The sequence below is a fragment of the Cavia porcellus genome, unplaced genomic scaffold (assembly GCF_034190915.1).
Source record: "Cavia porcellus strain 051 isolate PalLab524CR breed Dunkin Hartley unplaced genomic scaffold, mCavPor4.1 scaffold_5, whole genome shotgun sequence".
In the NCBI taxonomy this organism is placed as follows: Eukaryota; Metazoa; Chordata; class Mammalia; order Rodentia; family Caviidae; genus Cavia; species Cavia porcellus.
In genome coordinates, this window is record NW_026947488.1 from 97557512 (window position 1) to 97580335 (window position 22824).

General features: G+C 41.2%; 1 protein-coding gene across 14 annotated transcripts in view; it reads left to right on the forward strand.

Annotated features, from left to right (window-relative positions):
* Ptpn13 (protein tyrosine phosphatase non-receptor type 13) overlaps nt 1–22824 on the forward strand; it is a 178726-nt gene that overhangs the window by 110609 nt on the left and 45293 nt on the right. For 10 of the 14 annotated variants that reach the window (XR_010047689.1, XM_063249384.1, XM_013151924.2 and 7 more), the window contains 10 exons: nt 2614–2688; nt 2839–3013; nt 4573–4726; nt 5685–5823; nt 6488–6640; nt 7320–7502; nt 10423–10585; nt 15676–16093; nt 16239–16333; nt 17679–17735. Coding sequence is in view for 13 of the 14 variants with exons in the window: in XM_063249384.1 (XP_063105454.1) it covers nt 2614–2688; nt 2839–3013; nt 4573–4726; nt 5685–5823; nt 6488–6640; nt 7320–7502; nt 10423–10585; nt 15676–16093; nt 16239–16333; nt 17679–17735 (1612 nt within the window). In the remaining variant the exon portion in view is untranslated. The remainder of the gene's footprint in view (nt 1–2613; nt 2689–2838; nt 3014–4572; nt 4727–5684; nt 5824–6487; nt 6641–7319; nt 7503–10422; nt 10586–15675; nt 16094–16238; nt 16334–17678; nt 17736–22824) is intronic. The other 4 variants (XM_063249385.1, XM_063249386.1, XM_063249390.1 and 1 more) reach the window with 2 other exon arrangements.

Genomic DNA, 22824 nt, shown 5'->3' on the forward strand with positions numbered 1-22824 from the left:
GAGCAGTCTGCCACAAATACTTCCTGGGAAAACATTTGCTCAGCCAGTGCCTTGCATATCTTAGACCAGTGCTGGTCCTGAGCTCCATCCCCAGCCTGGAAGCAGTGTTGTAAAAAACGTGTGTATTCTTTTGTTTGGGGTATTTTTCTACAAACATAGGACCTTAAAAATAATTTTATGAAACTAAACTCAAAATGATCCTGCCTTTTCTCATATAAAAACATACTAATATGTATTAATAAAGATGATATAATTGGCAGTGATTTTTTTCTTTTTAGTTCTTCTGTTGTTACTATTGTTGACTGCTTCAGAGAATCATCTTAAAAGCAGGTTTGAGTTGGTAGAATTCAAATTTCCTTCACAGTATTCTAAGGAGAGAAGCAGTTTTGGATGTTGGAAATTGCATTGAGCTACAAATTGGAAAGGCTTGAATTTTATTCCTTGTGATGCTGTTAAATGGCTTTATGTAAGCTTTTAAACTGCTTTGTGCCTCACTGACCTAATTTTTTACTGTTAGGGATTTGTTTTTATTTATTTGTCCTTTTGCAATGCTGGAGATTCAGCCTCACATGCTAGGTGAACACTGTACACCTAGCTACATCCTAGCCCCAGTAATAATTTTTAAACATGAAATTGGGTTTTATTTCCTAAGACACTGATGAATTTTTAAAATTTTTTCATTTTAACTAAATATAACTGGATTTTAAGCTGAAAGGAAAGAATTCAATAAAACTTTTACCAGTTTACCCTTATAACCCATACCTGTATCAAAATTGAGGGATAAGCAGGATGTCACAGAAAATATTATGAGCTTCTAAAATACTGTGGAAATCTCCAATGTGATAATTCAGTAAAGAACCCAAAGGGCACACTCGTAGACACACGCCTCTCCTAAATCATGGTTTCAGAAAACTGGACCGGAGCTTCAGTTCATTAGCAATTCACAAATTACAGATTGTGCCTTTAGAGTATGCACTGCCATCTACATTTCCTTGTTAGGCAGTCAGTTTCTGGCTATTTTCAGGCAAACACATCTTTACTGAGACATGCTCTATCAGTGACTGGGTCATTTGAACTACCAGTCATTAAAGTGCCACATGGTGTGTTTTCTGTGGAAAGAGCAGGTGGTTGCATATTTAGGCTGAAAGAGTGTACTAATAAGTGGAGGAACAGCTTTACAATTGAATTAATGTTCTTTTTCAAAATATATGTTAAACTTCTTCTTTTCTCCTTTCCTTGCAGACACATTTAGCTTGTTACTATTCTGTTGCTCTTGTTGGTCTTTATTAGGTTCTGTGATTCCTGCCCCAGATCTTTTTAATTTGTTCTGCTCTATTTCTGTCCTTGCTTAAAATGTGTCTTATCAGTTCACTGACTATTAACAAGCCCCCTGATGTTAACCTTTTACTCACATGGTATTGGCGCGTTTCACACTCAGTTAATTAGACAGAATTCCCACACCAAGCAACCAAATGGAGCTATACAACCCAGTCCAAAGAGGAAGCCAACAAAAATAAGACTCTAGTGACCTCTGTTAGTTCAAACACACCTCAGGTACACACACACACACACACACACCGCCTAATTCAGCCTCAAGATTAGCCCCGAGATTCCTCACCCATTTGGACCTAGTCTTTCCATCTATGTTCATCTCTGCTGCCCCTAGAATTTAACTTGTTTGAAGTTACCTCTTAAAAATCAGTTCTCTCACTAAAGACCTTGAACACACAGTAGGACCAGGGAGAGAGTAGACTGAATAGCAGGCAGGTCAGCTGCAGACTCCACTCCCCCGTTCTCTGAACTTCCCATCCCTGAGGTATTTTCTTGCTGAGGGGATTGGGAGGGGAGGAGACAATGTGATGTCTATGTGGTCCCCACTTCTTGTTATGTAAAACAAAAGTTTGAAGCATCTCAGCATTCCACGGTCCTGGAGACAGACGGAAATGTATATTTTGTACTCACCAAGCAGATGACTGTAACTCGAGTTTGTATATCACACTGTAAAACAATGCACTTCTGCCGGGGGTGTAGCTCAGCAGCACAAGGTCCTGAGTTTGATTCCTGCTACCAAAAAATAAAATAGGATAAAACAAAACAATGCAGTTCTGTTCACTCAGTTTACACATTAGCAACATAAAACCAAAGCCTTTGTGAATGAGCTTGATAACTTATTTTTTGTTATTTTATTTGTTTCTTCATATTTTTGTGTGTGTGGTGCTGGAGGCCAACCCCAAGGCCTCACGATGTCAAGAGTGCATTGTTCTACCACTGACCTACACCTTGAGCCCAGGGTTGCTTATTTTTTAAAGTCTACCTGGAGACCAAATATTGAAAACTAATAAAATAATAAAACATATAATGCCGGGCATTATATTTGACCTCAATGATAGAAAACAAATATCAGGAAAAGCTTATGTGTGCAGGGGGTGTTCCATTCTTGATTTTGGCACATTTCCTTGAAGTACTGCATTGAAAGTTTCTGCATTTGTTTTAGATCACTAGTTTTAGTGTGGTAGCTTTAAATGTAATGTATTATTATAGCATTATTTTTCTTGCAAGGAAAGAGCCAGGAGAAATGGTAAAAAATATTAATTCTTCTTATGTGATTTGCAGAATTTCTTTGGCCCTGAGTTTGTGAAGATGACGGTTGAACCATTTGTAGCTTTGGATTTGCCCGGGTCTATCCTTGTAAGTAATAAAACCAATTGGTATACCTTGCACAAAATTATTATCCTTTTGTTTCAAAATTATTATACTTTTGTTTCAAAAACTCCTTTAAAGTCATTTAAAGACTTTAAAGCTTATTTTAATAAATATCATTTCCTTTTTCAATTACAGACCAAAAAAGGGAAAAATGAAGATAATCGGAGGAAAGTGAACATAATGCTTTTGAGTGGACAGAGGCTGGAACTGACCTGTGATACCAGAACCATCTGCAAAGATGTGTTTGACATGGTCGTGGCCCACATCGGCCTAGTGGAACATCATCTGTTTGCTTTAGCGACCCTCAAAGGTACCGAGCACTTTAAACTCAGAGTACAGCCTGGAAACTGACCCTCTACAGCCACCGTCCTGCTCAGCTGCGCTGTGGGAAACACTGAGTGAACAAGCCAATCCGTTGGGACTTCTCCCAGCTTCATTCACAGTTTTAACCTTCTCCTGTACTGTTACAAAGAATTTTTCTTTGGCTAACACTCTATAAGAATAAGTTGGGTTTTGTCGCTTTTTGTTTTGTTTTGTTTTGCAGTATTTATTTTTCCAGACAAGTGTCAAATTCTTGGGTTCAAATAATCCTCTTCAGCCTCTTGAGTAGCTGAGACCTTCTAAACCCAGTTAAAAATACAACAGATTTTATTTGTCACATTCTAGGACTATTATCTACATGTTAACTGCAGGTATATAAGTACATAAATATGTATATATCACAAGGACATAGTTCTGAATTTTCACAACCTCTTTGGTCTACTGCCAAAGCCATATATTCTTTCTTATGTGTTAGCCAATGACAGAAAATTAGTCATTTCTGAAGTCTTCAAACATTACATTCACTGAACCCTTTGACATACACAACCATCGTGGTGTCAGAGCACATCTTTGATAAAAGGTTGTCTTTATCAGTCACAATTGTCATAGCAATGAGCTCTTTAGAGTTGATTTTCATTCTTTAATAAACCATTATAAATTACTCTTTAATATTTCAGATTTCTTAATGTTTAACTTAGACAACAAAGTACTGTAAATGACAATCAAAGGTCAATGATCTTGAAACTCTACCATATTGTAATGACTTTTTTCATAAAATAAGTATTTTCTTAAATATATTTTGTTGAATATTATGTCTTAAAATGAATAATTTATTTTATAAAATCATCCAATGAATATGCAATATTTGGTGGCACATACCTGTAATCCCAGCACTCGCAAAGCTAAGGCCGGAGGATACAGTACAAGTTCAAGGTGAATTAGCTACATGGACTACATGATGAATTCAAGGCCAGCCTGAACTACATAGTGAGACTCTGTCTCAAAAAAAAAATTCTTTCTTAAATATCCTGCACAAAATCAGATTTTATTAGGTAATCCTCATATATTTGGACAGTTAAGTATCACTTAACAGTAACAGTTAAGTGATAACGTTTAAAATAAAAAGTAATGACTTTCACTCCTCCTGCATCTCAGCTAGTAGTTCAGTAATAGCAAATAATAGCTGAGCGTGAATTGTAACACCATGTGCTACTGATTCACCCAGTATTTTGTATCCAGATGTCATCTGATCCTTGTAACAGCCCTCTAAAGCAGGCACTGGCATTACCCTAGCCTTACGGCCAGAAGTGATGTTCCGGGAGCTGAAACAGCTCGCTGAGAGGCGTGCGGGCAGTGAGTGAGGTGGTGGGAACTGAGCCAGCCCTGTGCCGGGAGCCTGCACCTTGAAGTCTGGGCCCTGTTGTCCTCACTGTACACAGCCTATCATGCTCCTAGCAGTGCTGTTTTATTCTTGAATGACCCTAGTTTGTACGGTAAAGAAAGTAAAGGGAAACTTTTTATTTGATCATTTTTCTCACTCTGTTTTAGACAATGAATATTTCTTTGTTGATCCTGATTTAAAATTAACCAAAGTGGCCCCAGAAGGATGGAAAGAGGAACCAAAGAAAAAGAGCAAAGCAGCTGTTGACTTTACTTTATTTTTTCGAATTAAATTTTTTGTGGATGACATTAGCCTAATACAGTGAGTACCACATAACCAAGTTTCTCATCTGCTCTCTTTGGGTCCCCACTCTTTCTCCCTGAACTTACTGGGAGTGAGCTATTTGATAGTGATCAAGGATAAATTCATCTTTCTATTAAAAGAAGTACAGTAGCCCCTCCCTTATCTGTAGTTCTGTTTCCGTAATTCAGTTACCCGTGGTCAACCTTGTCAGAAAAATTGACATAGAAAACTCCAGAAGTAAACAATACATGCATTTGAAGTTGCAGTTCATTCTGCATACCATGACAAACTCTTGTGCCATTTTGCCCTGCCCAGCCCTGCCCTGCCCTGCCCTGCCCTGCCCTGCCCAGCAGATGGGTCACTGCTTTGCACAGTGCATCTGTGCTTACATACACTGTCTGCCTTCTAGTCACTCAGCCACTGTCTCACTTGTCGTATCACCTAGCGTGGAATTGTACCAATTCAAGTGTGCCACAGAGAGTCCACAAAGCGTGCTTTTAAGTGAAAAGTAAAAGCTGTTAACTCAATAAGGAAAGAAAAGAAAATCTGTCAGGGTCACTAAGATCTGTGTTGTAACTGTTGTAACTGTGGCTACTTTATAAATTGAACCTTATCACATGTCTGGATGTGGAAGGTTGGGAGCCACCATCTCGGATAAAGGAGATCAGTATTTCCTTCACACAGCTTACTGAATTCTTGTGCCTTTTTAAAACTTACCAGCAATCACCACAACATGTGCACTCCTATAATCCCTGTACCGGGGAAGCTGAGGCAGGAGGTTCACTGTGAGTTCAAGGCCAGCCTGGCCTACATAGTGAGACCTGGTCTCAAAAACAAACAAAACCAAGACAACCACAACAGCAAAAAACACTTAACAGCAAGCTTAGTAATGAACGAACTTCTGTACCTGTAATTAAACTCACCCCGACATTGAAGAATAAAGGCCAGCTGTTGGTGTGCTTGCTTACTTTTTCAGACACACACTGACCTATCACCAGTATTACCTTCAGCTGCGGAAAGATGTCCTGGAGGAGAGGACGCACTGCGATGATGAGACTTCCTTGTTGCTGGCATCCCTGGCGCTCCAAGCTGAGTATGGAGATTATCAGCCAGAGGTTGGATTTATTCTTCCCTCCAAGAGTGCTTCTGTATTAGCGTTACCCTTAACATAATTGAGAACTAAGCCTCATTCAAAAGTTTCATGCTTAGGTCTGAAGTTGTTGAAGCTAGTTTAGTGCCTCAAAATGACTGAACTCGAGAAGTATGTTTGCTGCGTGTAATCGTACAGTGTGAGATGTATCTTTCCATTTAAAATGTTAAAAATTTATTTTTCCATCTAAGGTTTTAGAGTTTAGGGCTCTCTGGTGCTTACTCTCTTCTCTCCCATTCTCCAAATAATTGAGGCTGAGCTTCAGTTTTAAAGGATCCTCTGTACCACTCATTGCAGCGAGGAGCTGGGGACAGAGCAGAGCTCGGTGTATTGAAAATTTGCTGTATTCACACAGCCTCCTGACCCTGACCAGTGGGCCAGGAGGGCCACCTGTGCAGCGGCCCACATGTATCCACTCTTAGCACAGGTGATGTGAGTCTTCAGATGTACCTTCCTGTCCCGTGTCATCAGTCATGAACCTCCCTGAGTAAAAGGAGACTGACGCATATCCCTTAAAGCTCGTTCTTCAGAGAGAGAAGCAGAACAGCGTGTTCATCTCTTGGTTAAAAGAAAAGGGTGGGCTCTAATAAAAGGCAAAGAGAGCCACTAACAAAACGTTTCCCTGCTAGGTTCATGGAGTGTCGTACTTTAGAATGGAGCATTATTTGCCTGCCAGAGTGATGGAGAAACTGGATTTATCCTATGTTAAAGAAGAGTTACCCAAACTGCATAACACCTATGTGGGAGCTTCTGAAAAAGAGACAGAGTTAGAATTTTTAAAGGTAAGCATATAAGATTATGAAAGGTACATGTCTTCCTATAAAATAAGGAGGAAGTGTAATTAAAAGCTCAGAGACCAGTAACTGATACTGTGGTTTATTTAATTTATTCTTGACTGAATCTGAGACGTTCTGGTTTGTTGTTTGTTTGTTTCGGTGTTGGAGATTGAACCCAGGGCCTCACACATACTAGGCAAGTGCTCTCCCACACAGCTTATATCCCCTGCCCTTTTTATTTTTTATTTTGAGACAGTGTCTTGCTAAGTTGCCTAAGTTAAGCTTGGACCTGACATTATCTTGTCTCAGCCTCCCAAGTATTTGGGATCCCAGGTGTATGCCCCCAGGTGTAGTTTAAATATATGCACATAAATCTACTTCTCAGCATGTACTGCCTTTATAGTTTAACATTGACTCTTGGTGAGCAAGTTTTTAAAGTTACTGAAGTGATCTTTTGTTAGATTTGTTTTGTTTCATTTTGCAGTGCTGGCTGTCAAGCACAGTGGAATTTTTATCAATGAAGTAAATGTTGAGGTTTATTTTTTGGCAGTGGATCTACATTGTTCTGGCAACACTGTTGGAAAGGCTGTCCTTTCCACAGTAAACTACACTGCTGCAGGCACAGCTTCTGTATGTAGCCTTATCTACCAGTGTGCACTGTCATGGCGTGGTACTATCCCAACAGGTCTGCCAGCGGCTGACGGAATATGGCGTCCACTTCCACCGGGTGCACCCTGAGAAGAAGTCACAGACAGGAATACTGCTTGGAATCTGTTCAAAAGGGGTCCAGGTGTTCGAAGTTCACAATGGAGTTCGCACCTTGGTCCTTCGCTTTCCGTGGAGGGAAACCAGGAAGATTTCTTTCTCTGTACGTCCATTTTAATGCCCTCTTCCTTGTAGTTTTAAACAACTGCTGCCTGTTCCTGTGTAACTGTTTGCTAACTTCCCTTAAGTAAGTTAGGCCCTACCATTCAGTAATGTTGTTATGTCTTAATACTGTTTAGCTTTTCTGTCTTAGTTGTAGGAGGTAGTACTGAGATTTGGCTCCAGTTTTATCAGGAGGTGATTTTTCAAACTGTGATACATTCTGAGCTAGTTATATACTTGGTTAACTTACATTAAATTACAACCAAATAGAATTCTTTGTTACATCAGGACTTATTCTAGGCTTGTCCACAACTTTCACATGGAGAAACAACTCTGATATTTTAAGACAGATAACTGTCTTAATCCTGATAAAATTTATCTAGCTCAAGAATAAGTTCCTTGCAGTAACTATTATGGGAATCTCATGCATCCAAAGATACAATTCATTTTATAAACTAGTCCCATTTGTTTCTGCAGTTTGAGATTTTAGTGCATATTCTTTAGTAAGATAAAGTTAGAAAAGTTATATTCAGAAAATACTGTGTTTATGGCAGATGCCAAGTTCTAAGGCCTATTTTGATTCTGGACGCTGATGTGCCATTGGCAAAGCCCAGAGTGAATAGGAATCATGTCCAGGTATTTATTCCCTGATGGCATTCAGGGATGCTGATGTCTTTACTCACGTTTGGGCTGAAATACGCTCTCACCAGAGTGATACTTGTAAGGATATTCCCCCAAGACTGCTTCTGTTTTAGCGTTACCCTTAACATAATTGAGAACTAAGCCTCATTCAAAGGTTTCCTGCTTACGTCTGAAGTTGTTGAGGCTAGTGGAAATTCTGGCATAACAAGTGTCTGAAGGAAACTTCAGATGACCTTAATACACATTCATTTTGGACCTGTTTTGGAAGAGCAACAAGTAACCATTACAGGATGCACTCTGTTACTCACCAAGCTATCGCACCAGAGCACTGTGTGTGCCATGATCAGCTTGTCTGCAAAGCTCTACACAGTGAAGAGAGGACCACGTCCCCGGGAACTGCTCCTCACTCCTTGAGTTGACAGCACTGTCGGTCCTGAGCTTCTTCCTCTAACGCAGAACTCTCTCTCTTTTCTCTGCCTTTGGGGTGGGGAATGAAATGCCAGCCTGCAGGACTGACAGCTGTACCCTCTCAGTCACACTTCTGTCATCGGTGAAGTCAAGACTTGTTTCAAACCAGGATTTCCGTAGTTGATGTGAGATCATCTACAGCACCACTTTCCATAATTGTTCTGTAACTAGTATAGAAAACTCTGCACCTCACTTATCTTTGGTGGGGCTTTTTGTGCCCACCTCTCTCTGCTGCCTTTGGGTATCTTACTAGATACCAGTTTTATGGCTCTTCTGTCTTTCCTGTGAACGGTTTAGTCAGTAAGAGAGCTTTATCCCTGTCGAGTTCAGGGTCCTTACAAATCATTTGATAGTAGCTGAGTGGTAAATTCGTTAGGTGAAGTGCTCCCTACCTGATGGAAGGGCTACTATTATACAGTCATGTAAAGACTTACTGGTTATATACTACCTGCAGTCAGGGTGCTGCTCCCTTGGCCAAGTCTGGCATCTTCTGAGGGCAGCTCTTCGCCCTCGCTGGCTTGCACTGGAAGCATGCAGACTTGCTTCTGTCACTCTCTGCCTTACCTTGGTTTCTCTTAGAATCACAGACTTTGGTATGAACCTGCAGGGAGCATTATTGGGTGCTGCTGTCTTTTAGGCTTCTCTAACATTTGCTGATTTCCATTTTTAGTAGAACAGGCTTATTCCTAGAGGTTTCACTGGCAACAATATCTAGCTAGAATTTTACAAGGTTTTGCTTTTAATTGCTTTCATTGTCATTTATTTCTGTAGATAGATTCTGTTTGTGACAAGTGATACTAGTTTTCTGTTTATATTTATGCATAAAGTTTCTTTAACATATTTTTATAAATAATAAAAATCAATTTGAAGATATAAATAAGCAGGGCCAGAGATTATGAAGATAGTGCCTGACTAGTTATAGTGTGGGTAATTCTGTTGTTGTATCTTTTGTGATCCCACTGTTTGACTTTGCTGCATCTATTTTTGCATTTGAAATAAAAGTAAAGGATATGAAGTAAAGAGAATGACTTGCACGGTAGGTAAGAGACAGTGTACATTTCGCTGGACTGAGGTGCTCACCCAGGGATAGTACGCTTAGATGCCTAGAACATTACATGCTGACTTCTTAAGGCATGTGCATCCCCTGTAAGCTTCACCACATGGGTTGCAAATTTGAGGAAGCCTCCAGGAAGCATTCGCTTTTTGAGAAACATTAGGGACATAGAGCTGGCTTGTTCCTTCCCTCCTTTCCCTGAGTTAGTGAGAATTGCCGTCTCTGAGCACCAAAGCATTTCATTTCTCAGCCCAGCAGAGACGTTATCCTGCACCATTTCATCGCCATCTTTTCTTTAACTTCCCACCTCTCCTGTCCCAGTCTTTGTACCATCTGTCTTATAGTTAACTAAATCACAGCTGTTATCATTACATACAAATTAAGAAAAACCAACACAGTTGAGCTTCCATTTCTATGCCCAGATGAGTAAAATACATATTTCTGGTCATTATTTTAAATAACTTTGGTATTTGTAAACATTGTCATCAACTCAAAATGTCAGTCATTTCCTTAAAACAAATGTTTCTCATGCTCATGCTGGCATACAATCCAATTTAGGCTCCAGCTTCTGAAAGTGACAATAATTTGTTTCCTGCATTTGCTTATACTACTAGATTACATTTTTATGTTTATATTGGGTGTCAGTCAAAGAATAGCTTATACAAATGTAAATTGTATTTTCCTTATTAGGTTTTTTGTTTATATAAAAGTCATAGGAAAGCATCCTAATTATGGACACCCCTGGTTCATATTGTAGAAGAAGAAAATCACATTGCAGAATACGTCAGATGGAATAAAACATGCCTTCCAGACGGAGAACAGCAAGGTCTGCCAGTACCTGCTGCACCTCTGCTCGGCCCAGCATAAGTTCCAGCTGCAGATGCGGGCAAGACAGAGCAACCAAGATGCCCAAGACATCGGTAAGGAGCAGCAGACTGCTTCCAGGACTTGGGCATGTTTTTTGCAACAAATTTGGAAAGAACTGCGGTACTTAGAATGAAAAGTTACACAATATGTAGCTATTAAATGGGTGTATCAAATCTGTAAAGGTGTCAAATGATGCCAAGATTTCAGTTTCATTCATTTTGGAAACAACACTGCAGCTTAAGTCAGGGAGGACCTGTTGAGAGGCTTATTTTGTAATTAGCTATAAGGTGTTTGGTGTAAATATCATAAAAGCGTTTGGTCCATGTGCTCCAGCCATAGTAAACTTACATACTATTTGAAACAGTACAGACCAGTATACATGACACAGTGGGACTCAGTGAGCTTCCTGAGTTTAACAAATTGTATCATGCAGACTCTGTGATATGTGTTACAAGAGAAGGGGAAGATCAGGCTGGAGGACCGGCGAGGAGGCTCTTGGATTGAATTAAAAGACAAATTACTTCAGTAGTGGACACAAATGAAAGGGGTAAAGGGAGGGACGGGGGCAGCGCAACAGGAGACGGAGGGAGTGAGCATGGGGACAAGGGAGAATCTCCCCAGGCCGGGAAGACCGCAGCGGCTGGCTCTCCAGGGGCCAGTTCACCGCCTCCCGTGTCTTAGTGCTAGCTGGGTGTATCCCTGCTCAGAAACTGAAATAAATAGCCATGGTGCTCAGTATAAATGGTCAGAACAGTGGTTTCACTTTCTTCTGAAAAGGAACCAATGGGGAAAATAATTTAGCCCTGAAAATAACTCAGAGCTGAAATGGTTAGAGCTCGCCCTGTAAGGCCACGTAGAGCACTCTGAGTGACAGAATCAGTTTCACAATAGCAGATGCTTACAGAGTGAAGTGAACACTCTGAAGTGTGTGATTTTAAAAATGTAATGGAGTAGCACTGATGCTCTGTACTATGAATTCTACCCTCAAACTTCCTTCCATGCTGAAATCTTACAGAAATGTTTTTCCCATAAGGACAGACTGGGGTGAACTATGCATAGATGCCTCTCAATCTTTCAGAAGCAAGGTACAGTAAGACCCTGTGCTTATTTAAAATGAGATTCCAGGAATCTACCTGAAACTTGGAAAAATACAGTCTTTGGGAATTAGATCCCTAGAATCTGTATTTTAAGCAGCTTTCTTCAGTAATGATCTTTATGGATGCTAAAATATGATAACCACTAGTATAAAGTAATTGCATTTTTAAAAATTTCCCTTCTTTGCTATACTAAAAAGTTTATATGCTGTTGTGTATTTTCAAAGTATAGCAAGATGTCAAGCTGTTAGAGCTGTCAGAATTCTCATTTGAAATTCCCAGTTGGAGCCGAATTGAACAATTGAAGATCATACCACTTTAGATGAAGTAAAGTAAAAAGAGTCAGAAGACAAAGGCACGAATCCATTTGTCCTCAGCATTTCGTATTAAAGAGCAATACAGTGCAGTTTGAGTGTCTACTAACTGAAACAGTTGGGACCAGGAGTGTTTTGGATTTGGAATTGTTTTCAGATTTTAGAACAATGAGATACATCGTGGATGAGACCAAGTGTAAAAAAATAGATGTTTGTCTCGTACGCACCTTAGGGATAACCTGAGAGTGACTCTTTATGTTTTTTAATGTGCCTGTGTTCTGACCGTGACCTTGCAGGTGAGATCAGATACTGAATTTTCTACTTGCAGTGGCATGTCAAACAGTCAAAAAGTGTCACATTTTGGATTTTGCATGTTCAAATTAAGGATATTCAACGTGAATGGTGGCCAAGAGCGTGAGTTTTGGTCCCTTCCAAACCTTAAAGCCCAGGGCAAGGTACTTAGATTCTCTGCCTTTGCTCTGCAGCTCAGATGATTGCGATAATGGTAATACCTGCATCATAAGATTGTTGTGAAGTGAAGAGGAACTGATACATGGAGAGAGCGCTGTGAAAATGCCCAGCAGACCAGGCCCAGGGCCGTAGCCCAACAATAGAGTGCTTCCCTAGCATGCAGGAGGTCCTGGGTTCCATCAGGAGGTGCACACACGTGTACCCTGCAGTGAGAATTCAGGAAACGTTTATTGCTGCTGCTGCTGTCACCATGATCCACACTGTTTTGCCATCGCTCACTTTGCTACTTAGCAGTGTGGGACTTTGGTAACTGTAATGCTAGCAACAACAGGTGACAGGGCTGCTACACCCCGTGCTCCTCTGTGATGTACCACACACCATGTGAGCAGGAGGAGCGGTGTAGAAGGCAGCTGGACTTTTCAGTGTCATTTCTCTTGTCCATGAAAGGAGAAATGCTCTGTGTAGCTCACAGCTCCGCCTCTGGGATCAGCATAGCTATGTATCCTTGAACTCATAGGTAAGAACAGTTTTAAGATAGTATTATTCATCAATTGCCCAGACTTTGTTGAACTTTCAGAAGAATTATTTCCTCTTAGAACTGCGTGAGGAGCCACTGTCTACCACTTACCTACCTGTACCACACAGGTAGAAATTACTGGTATAAGCTATAGGAGATTGAAGTGCTAATAAAAGTGTTGAACTTCTTTAGCATCATAGTGTGGATGGCAGAAAGTACCTTCAGGCCACTGAGTCCAAAATTTTACTAATGAGAAAACACGTTCAGAGAAGGCATCGTCTCAGCTAAGGAAGCCAAACTGGGTTGGAGCCCTGATATCTAATTCTCAATGCAGCGCACTTTCCTTTAGAGAGTGACAAAGAACTAATTTGCATGAAATTAAATTAAGAAGTGGTCCCTTATTGAGCACATTGTTTGTTAGGTAGTGAGCACTTCAGGTTACAGAGTAAATGAAGTCCCTCTGTCAAAAGCACAGAGAGTAAGTGGACAGTGGGAGGAGGACTGCCCGGTGGCACAAACACATTAGGACCCCTGGGTCACAGAAAATGGGGGGAACCCACATGTTCAGCGCTAATGCCAGGACCCAAGCCATTTGCCTCTCCTGGGCGGAGGCCATGCTGGAGCCCATTCCATTCCAAGGTGGTGATCCATGAGGGAAGTAGCTGCTTTGTACTCCTGTAGCAGGAGAATATACAGTGCTTTCAGTCCTGTCCAGGAGTAGGCTGTGAGCCAGGCCTGGTGGCACACGCCTGTCATCCCAGCATTTGGGAGGCTGAGGCAGGACGATCACCAGAGTTCAAGGCCAGCCTGGGCTACATTGTGAGATCCTGTCTAAAAAAAAACAAGGCTGTGAATGAATCTGAGTACCACAGGGCTGAATGATCACAGACAGACAATTCTAGACTCAGCAGGTGCCCTTATTGCTGCCTTTTCCTGAAGGAGGAAGAACCTGGGGCCATAAAAAGACATTCCGCTCCATGTCATTGAGTCTACACGAGACTCCTTTCCTTCCTTAACTGAAGACAGCTCTCAGAGTAAAGGGAAGTAGTGTCATCAGTGCTAATAAAAACATTGTACTTCAAGTTAAAGACAAAAAAGATGTTTCAGAGTTTTAAACAGAGATAGAATTCTCTCTCCCCCACACTGTCTCTTTCACTCTGGGAGTTGAACCCAGGGCCTTTGCAGTAAGCTAAATCCCTAGCCCTTTTTTTATTTTTCATTTTGAAACAAGGCCTTGCTATGTCACTAAATTCCCCAGTCTAACCTCTAACTTGCAGTTTTCCTGCCTTAGCCTCCCAGTGTGCTGAGATGACAGGTGTGCACTACTACACCCAGCTTACAAAGGGTTTTTTTAAACTCTTAATTTGATGACCTTTTCCACTTTAGAGAAAGAATGTTGAATTTTCTTGGTGATAAGAAGACATATTAATTTAAACTTCATTCTGATTCATGAATGTTAAAAGTCTTCCTGTGTTTCAAGGACCCTAAAGATCTAAGTTAGTAATCATGTGACGTGTTTTAAAGGAAGTTTCCCCAGTTGTTCACCACAGGCTCAGGCTTCACTCCAAACAGGGTACAGCACGGTCACTGCTGCCCGGGCCCAGCCTGTGATGTGGGTTGTAATTCATGAACCAGCCCATTTGAATTGCATGTCTAGTCCTTTATTTGTGTGTTAGGCAGTGCTTGTGTGAATAGCCTCAGATGTCAGGTCCTTGTAGTGGAATAGCCAAGTGTTAGAATGTGTGCCAAAGTTACTCTGAAAGAAGACTTTGTACTTAATAGTGAATGTAAGCACAGAGAGAGCCCTAGCTCATGGGCCACCTTAGTTAGTTAGTGAGTTAATAAGAGATGCCCAAACAGGATAGCAGCAGTGTGTGATCCCCCGTGGTTCCTCGCCCTCAGTGGAATCAGGAAGTCATCAAGGTGAGAAGGTGGGATCAGCAAGATAGTGAAAAAATAAAAATGTTGTCTTAGGCTAAGTGCGGTGGTATTTATCTGTAATCCCAGCACTTGGGAGGCCAAGACAGCAGGATCACTGTGAGTTTGAGCCCAGCTGGGGCTACAAAGTGAGTTCAAGGCCAGCCTGATCTGAACAGTAAAACCCTGTCTCAAAAAGTCCAAAAAAAAAAAAAGTTGCCTTAAAGAGTTGTTGATTTTGCTTTTTTGTGGCATTATTGCGCTGTTATTTTAGTGACATCCAGTTGTAAAATGTACAATGCAACAGTCACATCCAGAGATAGTGCATCTTTCCTACATTCTGCAATGTTAAAGTAACGGGAAATTTTTTCTTCAGACAAAACTTTGCTCTGCACAGCTTTTTCAAGCATGTCAGCCCACCCAGGTTTCGTCTCTCCCTCTCCCCATCCTACTCGAGGTGCTTCAGAGAAAGCACCACTAGGCTGAAGTGCGCTCTTGTATGTCAGTCTCATCTCTAGCTGGCAGCTGTTAGGACTTTAGGGTCTGCAGACTACACTGTGAACATCACTGGATCCCAGAGAGTTGTTCACCAAAGTGGGAAATGCTGAGTGGGTGGTAGCTGAGCAGAAGCTGAAAGAATGGCGAGAGGGCGTGGAAACCAGGATCTGCAAACCTCCTTTTAAAACCGCGGCTGCCAGCCTTTCCCGGCTGTCCCCTTCAGGCACTCAAAACGCTGACCAGCTGTGTGCCGTATTTATGTATGAAAGTGACTCTTCTCCTAAAGATACTGTGGTGTCTCCAGAGTGTAAAGCAATGCTGTTTCCTTGTAGAGAGAGCTTCGATTAGGAGCCTGAGCCTCCACGCAGAGTCCATGAGAGGACTTCACATGGGACGCGCAATCAGCACTGGCAGCCTGGCCAGCAGCAGCCTCCACAAGCTCGCTGTGCGACCTCTGTCTGCTCACGCTGAGGTCCTGAAGAGACTCTCCTGCTCAGAGCTGTCGCTTTACCAACCACTGCAAAACAGCTCAAAGGAGAAGAGCGACAAGGCCTCCTGGGAGGAGAAGCCCAGCGGGCTGAGCAAATCCTACCACGACCTCAGTCAGGCCACCCTCTTTCCTCATCGGAGAAATGTCAGTGTTAACGCGGAATCCCCACTGTACACCACTGCAGAGTTGGTGGGAAAACCTTTCCACCAGACAGCAAGATCTGATACAGGATCTGTGGCAGGACCCACAAAACTCAATAAGTAAGAGCATGCTTAACTCTCCCAAACTACACATTCATGAATTCTAACATTTCATACATTTGAGTTTTTGTTGACATCTTGTTATTTGCACCGTTTTTTTTTTTACATTGACACTTCCCCTCCTACTTTCCTTTTCCCTCTTTAGTTCAAAGTCCATTGCAAGTTTAAATAGAAGTCCTGAAAGGAGGGAGCATGGATCAGACTCATCCGCAGAAGACCCTGGTCAAGCCTGTGGCATAGGTCAGCATGAACAAGCTTCCTCCCTTCTTTCTCCCGGCCTCGTGCTCACAGTGAGGAGCCTGAGAACTTACTGTAGGTCCCACACCCGCAGCACCCAGAAAACAAGTGATGGTTTCGGCACCGACTGTTCCTTAAGCTGTTTCTTGGTCGCAGTGCCCATGGCGGTCCTGTGGGAAAACCCTGCAGTGTGGGGCCACTACTGCGGGTCGCTGCCCCTTGGCCTCTCCCGATTAGTCTGTCTGTAGGGCCGGATTTGATAAGGCTGTATTTTTTTCAAAGGCTTGTTTAGGGTGCTGTCAGCTTAGGGTAAATGTAATTATCTTTGGAAACTTAGTTTACAGGATGGTTTATGGTTGATAGAAATTCTTAGAGGTATAAGTTTCTTTAAAGTCTCCCGGCCAGCTATTAAAGGGATATTATTTAAAGACAAAAAATGTATCCTTACTAAACTAAAAGTGCAGGTTGTCCTTACCCTGTGTATCTTAAAGAGAAAAGGCAGTAACGTTACGCACTCAGAAGACTTGATAGCTAGGCCAGAAATGTAAACTACTACGCAAAAGAAAGGCAGCTGGAGAGACAAAAGAAAGTTACTACTACTTCACTCTCCCCCAGCCCAAACTGTAGCCGTAATTTGGACCTAAAGTCCAAAATTTTTTTAAATTGTGTAATGGAATGTGGGTATGTGGGCCAAGTGGAGTTAGAAGAAAACTATCTTATAGTCGATAAATATTTATGGGAAGCAGCATCCACAAGTTTCAGAGATTCCACTACCATTCATTAAAGTTGAATGGGTTTTTTTAAAAAATTTAAGCAGATAAAGCCAAGATTTCATCTCACAGATAAAACTGTTGAAATAGTAAGGAGACTCATCAATATATTAGACTTTCAAAGAATGAGATCTCCTAAATTCTAAGCTTTTTCACCACAAAGGCTTTAACAAGAATATCTACCATGTGCCAGGAAAGTAGTAAATATTCTGTAATCCGTGAAGGAATTTATTTTCTGCATTTGTTTTTTGTTTGAATTATTGATTTTATTGAATATTGAATTTTTTAACATTTGGACAAATGCTTTTAAAACCATTTCATCATTTTCATGTTTGACATATCAAAATGTCATTGTCAAAAACAACACATTTGTGTTTAAATTTATGCCGTCAAATAGGTTAATATGCTTAAGTACTATTTAAAAATAGTAAATGTGCCCATTGTGGGAAGACATATTTTTCTAAGTATAAATTAAAATGTTGCTGTCCTAATTTTTTTTTTTTAGTATTTCAGAAGAAATTACTTCTGTAATATCTGGTCATTTTATAAAATGTCTAATAATTTAATTTATATCACAGGAATGCCTATGCATAATTCTGGAAATTCTTCATCCCAAGTACATGTAAAAGATAATGGTAGGTTTGCAAATTGTCCCCGCTTCCTCACTCCATTTCCATTATCTCCTTTCTCCTGTCTTGTCTTTTTTCTTTGAAACAGTTTCACAGTGCCGTTCAGATTGTACTTGAACTCACTTGGTAGCCTAGACTGGCCTTAAATCATAGGGATCTCCTGTCTCAGCCTCCCAAGTGCTGGGAGTACAGGTGCGCACCACTGCGCGCAGCCTTTTCTTGTATCTTGATGCAGCAGTCCTGAAACTAACACTGGAAACCTTCGGTTCCGTGCCAAGGGTTAGGCCTCACCTGAGAGTGAAGAGAGGAATTTTTCAGCACAGTGGTGTTGTAATGGAACCTACTCATTAGGCTACTGCTGGTAAAGTAAATAAATGACAAATTGAAGATAAGGATGTTTATTAGAAATTTAAGATGATACTTTAGGTAAGAGCTCATTTTGACTGAAAGATTTTTAACTAGGAGAGTCATTTTAAAGGGAGGCCAGAGCTGAATCTTGTAAAAGGATTTGCTCAGAGGACATGGGCTCTCCAGACCAAGGGCACAGTGTGATTACAGATACAGAGACATGAGAAGAAAAACTGATTCTGAGAACAGAAGCATATCAGAACAGGGGGACAACAGAGCCAGGTTAAAGCTGAGAACCAGGCACTGTCAGACATGGTGGCTCAGATCTGTGACCCCAGCACTCTGTGAGACTGAGTCAGGAGGATCATAAGTTCAAACCAGCCTGGGCAACTTAGTGGGACCTTGTCTTTACATGAAAAAGAAGAAAGACTGGGGATGCTGCTGAGTATAAGGGTGCGAGGTTAACTCTCCAGTACCACCGACAGAGACCGGGAGGGGGCAGGGAGAATAGCTAACAAAGAATTTTAGGGATTAGTCTTAATGCTAATATGATGAGAATTTGAAGATTTTAAATGTTCAGGTTTATAGTTCAGAAAGAATCTGAATCAAAGTCATAGGAGGAACATTGGAAATGTACAGTGACCTAAGTCAGTGGGTTCAAAATTTTTACATTTAAGTTCAGAGTACTTTTAATTTGTATGTTATCTTAACTGATTTAACAATTTATGGTAGAAAAATGGTTTATTACCCATACATCTCTTACCTTCAAAAGTGTTTCAAAATTTTACCTGAGTTCAGTTCTTGGTACCACAAAGATAAATAAATAAATAAAAGGGAACTAAGTGATGATAAGAAAGAAACAAGCATGCTAACCAGAACTCTTGTTACAGCCAAATTTCGTTGAAGCAGTAGTGCCTGATAGTGAAGACCTCTCGCCCGCATGAAACAGTTTGAGCCTATGGGATTGGAACTGGCCGTTTTGTAGATCAAAACTGTCAAACACCAGTTTGTGCTATTTTACATGATTTCCATTTGATAACAGAATTACACCTCCTGATTCTTCAAGAGCTGGAAATTTTTCTTGGAAGTAAGGTTATTTCCAGAATTGAAACTACACAGTGTCTTAAATACTTCATAAGAAATAAAGACTTTTAGAATCTCTATTCTAGATACATTAATCCTCAAAAAAAGTCGAGGGCATTAAAAACAAAAATATTTGAGCACAGATGGGCCTGAGTGACTAAGATGGTAGCGTCCAGTTTTCTGTAACGGAAGTGGCTGAGCACACCCACCGTGGGGATCATCCCTGGCTAGCTACTGGTACCGGGTGCTTCCCACTGTACTGAGCACTTCCCATTCCTTCTGTGTGAATCCCCACCACAGTCCCGGGGGCGGGAGTGAGTGCTCAGGTGAATTCACCTGTGCAGGTCACAGCAGTGGAGCCACGGTCTGTAGGTGGGCAGTCCCTTTCCCGAGCCCAAGCTCTATTACTCTTTAGATTGCCCCTGGCATGATAATGCTAGCTCTTTGTAGGTACTGTGTCTTCCTGCCGAACTTTTAAATGAATCTGGGTAATGATCTATGCAAAGATAAGGACCTGCAGTATGTTTTAACTAAAATTCTGGTCGAAAAGATTTACATTGGGTATCCAGGGAGTATGACCAAGCTAATGCAGGTTCCGCAACTGAAGCTCCATCTCCTCACCTAGCACCTACAGAAGGGCCACCCCCTTCCTGTGGAAGTGTCCCCCAGTCAGCCTGCAGACAAGCTCTTTCTCAGCCTGCCTCAGTAAACTGAGATAGTGCTCTGCTGAGAGTCCAGTTTTTACGTAACAAAGCACCATGGCAAACATAGTTTGCAGTTACAGCAACAGAGGGTCCAGAAGTTATGTTACTGTCCCACAAGTCAAGAGGAGAACTTCTCATTCTTGTTTCATGGTTCTTCCTGCTGGCTGGGATTATTAGAGACAGTTGTAAATGAACATCAGGTAACACTGAACTGTTTATCACCGGAAACAATAATGAATGTATCAAGTTCAGTCTGCCTTTTGTGGCTTCCACAGACTCTTAAGGAATACAAAACTTGAAAGAAAAAACAAGAAAAGTCATGAAGTCTTCTAAACTTACACTTTGAAATAGATGTGGAAAGGATTCCAATCCCTTGTTTGTCCTTTTTGAAACAAAAAGTTGTGAAGCCTTTCCAAAAACATGCTTCTCAATATTTTCTCCTAAGAGTAAAAGTAAAAGATGTGTAAAACTTACCCAGTAATTATGTGAACTTGATTCTTACTTTTTCTTGTTTTATTGTATTATATAACAACTTAAGAAAAACTTTTAACTAAATTTGTTGTGTTGTTTCCTGGAGTGTCCATAAAATGAAATACACGCGATATTTTGTAGTGTCTAACAGGACTGTTAACAAAAACAAACTGCAAAAAATTAAATTTCCTGGAAAAGAGACTATTGCAGTCCACAGTCACGTGGGGCAAATTCTGAAATAAACAGCATTCAATATTAAGACCCATTATTTCCTTTTAATGAAATACTAAATAACTGGAACAAGATTTTAAAACATTTGTTTAGTCAAATACCAGGAGCCATGGTAATTTCAAATGCTAGTTTTCCCCTCACTAAAGTTTAATATGAATACCTGCAAAGTTGAAAATTATAATTTAAAAAATTCTGAAGTTCCCGTAAAGTATTGAATAAACAGGAGAACTAATTGGATACCAAAGATAGTCAACTAAATTTGTAAACTGAAAGTTTCTTCAATCCATGTCTTTTTATTCTATAGATGATTTGAATGGGCCTGAAATGCCATGTGGTCCCAGCTGACTTTACAGGAGCTGATAGAGAAAACTAAAACTTTAATTATGTTCCTCCTTTCCACTAGAATAGATGACAATTTAAATGGTGCAACAGCGCAAGTTATGCCTCTCTGTTTGTGTGCCAGTGTGGTGCTACTGACCATTTATTCTCAAGGTTTGAAGTAGGTCTTCGTCGGAGGTGATGGGCTTCCCAGAGCCTCAGCCGCCTGGTCTGCAGGACCCCTCCCACCAGTAGTAGCCTTCCCATCCTATCGATGGCCTCAGAGCTGTGTGTTACAGAAAAGTTTGACTTCAGTGTGCGTGAGGCACTGGGTAGCTCTCTCTCTCTCACACATACACACACACACACACACACACACACACACACACACGTTCTTGGATTGATGCACATTTTTATTTTTAACCATCTTTGCACTCACCAAGCCTGCCCTACTTCCTTGAGCTCCTCCACTTCTCCAGTGTAGCTCTGACACTGCCAGAGCCATGCTTTTACTGGCAGTCTAACTATGAGTCACATGCCTGTCACTAGCATCGCTTTACATCATCCTGACAGGGCTGCCCTCAGCCTCGTGCATGCTAGTGCAACCTGGCATGGCAGCACTGGACCAAGTCACCAGTCCCGAGAGGCTGCACTCGGTCTCTCTGATGCACCCATCAGTTCTTCTCAGACTGTCCCGGGGGGGGGGGGGCAGGCCTGGGGATCTCGCAGCATACTGTGTTACCTGGAGAACTACAAGCTGAGGTTTTATCACTTTATTACTTGTAAACTTTTTCATGATGGTAGCATATAAAGGAAAATTACGGATTTAAAATTAAATACTTGAATATTAATGTGTGCTTTCATATGGTAATTAAAATAACTCAGAAAAGTCATGCTCCTTAAGAAACCTGTTTCATTGGGACTGGGGATTTAGCTCAGTGGCATAAGCACCTGCCTTGCAAGCAGGCGGTCATGAGTTCGATCCCTGGTACCGATAAAAAAAAAAAAAAAAAAAAAAAGAAACCTGTTTCACTTACAGAAAAGCAAAATATTCAGTCCTCATTGGATATTATGAATATTTGCATAGATTGTCATGTACGTACCTTACAATATCAGATGCTGCCTCACAGGTTTAAAAAATCAATGCGAAAGGATTTTGGACATCACAGTGTGAACAGAGAAGTGGGCTGTGGGCTAGCAGAGTTTCCCTTCTGGTCTAGTCGTCATTCCAGTCCTGTTCTCTGGCCATTTCCCGGGATGCTTTCAGTCTCCCTGCAGCTCCTGTGAACGTCTAACTTGCTGCCCTGTCCCCGTGAGTCCCTCTACCCACTTAGGAAACCCTACCCTACTTCATTGACACCTCTTCCAGCAGGAAGAAGCCTCTCCCCATGAGCACATTTAGGACTCCTGAGTAGACATGACCCACCCGCACCTTTGTAATGTATTTGATTGACAATGTGCAAGAGATTCTGCGTCCTTAATGAGCTAACTTTTTGCTTTTTTTCCCTCGCATTTGCTGTGCTATAAGATTTCACACTCATCACCTCCTTTATTTCTCAAAGAACTTAAATGAGAGAGAGACACAAGAGAGTTGCAGTTAGATGTGAAGGAGATGCTAATCTAGGGAAGGAATGGCTGGGTGAAAGCTAAGCACAGTGGCGAACCCTGGACTGCGGAGAGCTCTTCCCTTCTGGTGAAGGAGTGAAAAACACACACACCCACTTACCGGCCAGATGACTAATGACCTGTCCTGTTTGTACATTATGCTGAAAATAAAAACAAAGCATTTTAACTCTGACTGAATACGTTCCCCAAGGTGGAAACACTGTGTACAGTGGTTGAGTATGGCACCAATCTAGTCCTAGGTGGATTTTATTCTGTCTGTATTGCCTGGGCATTTTTGCACTTCCCAGGTATTGTAAAGTAATGAATTTAATGTT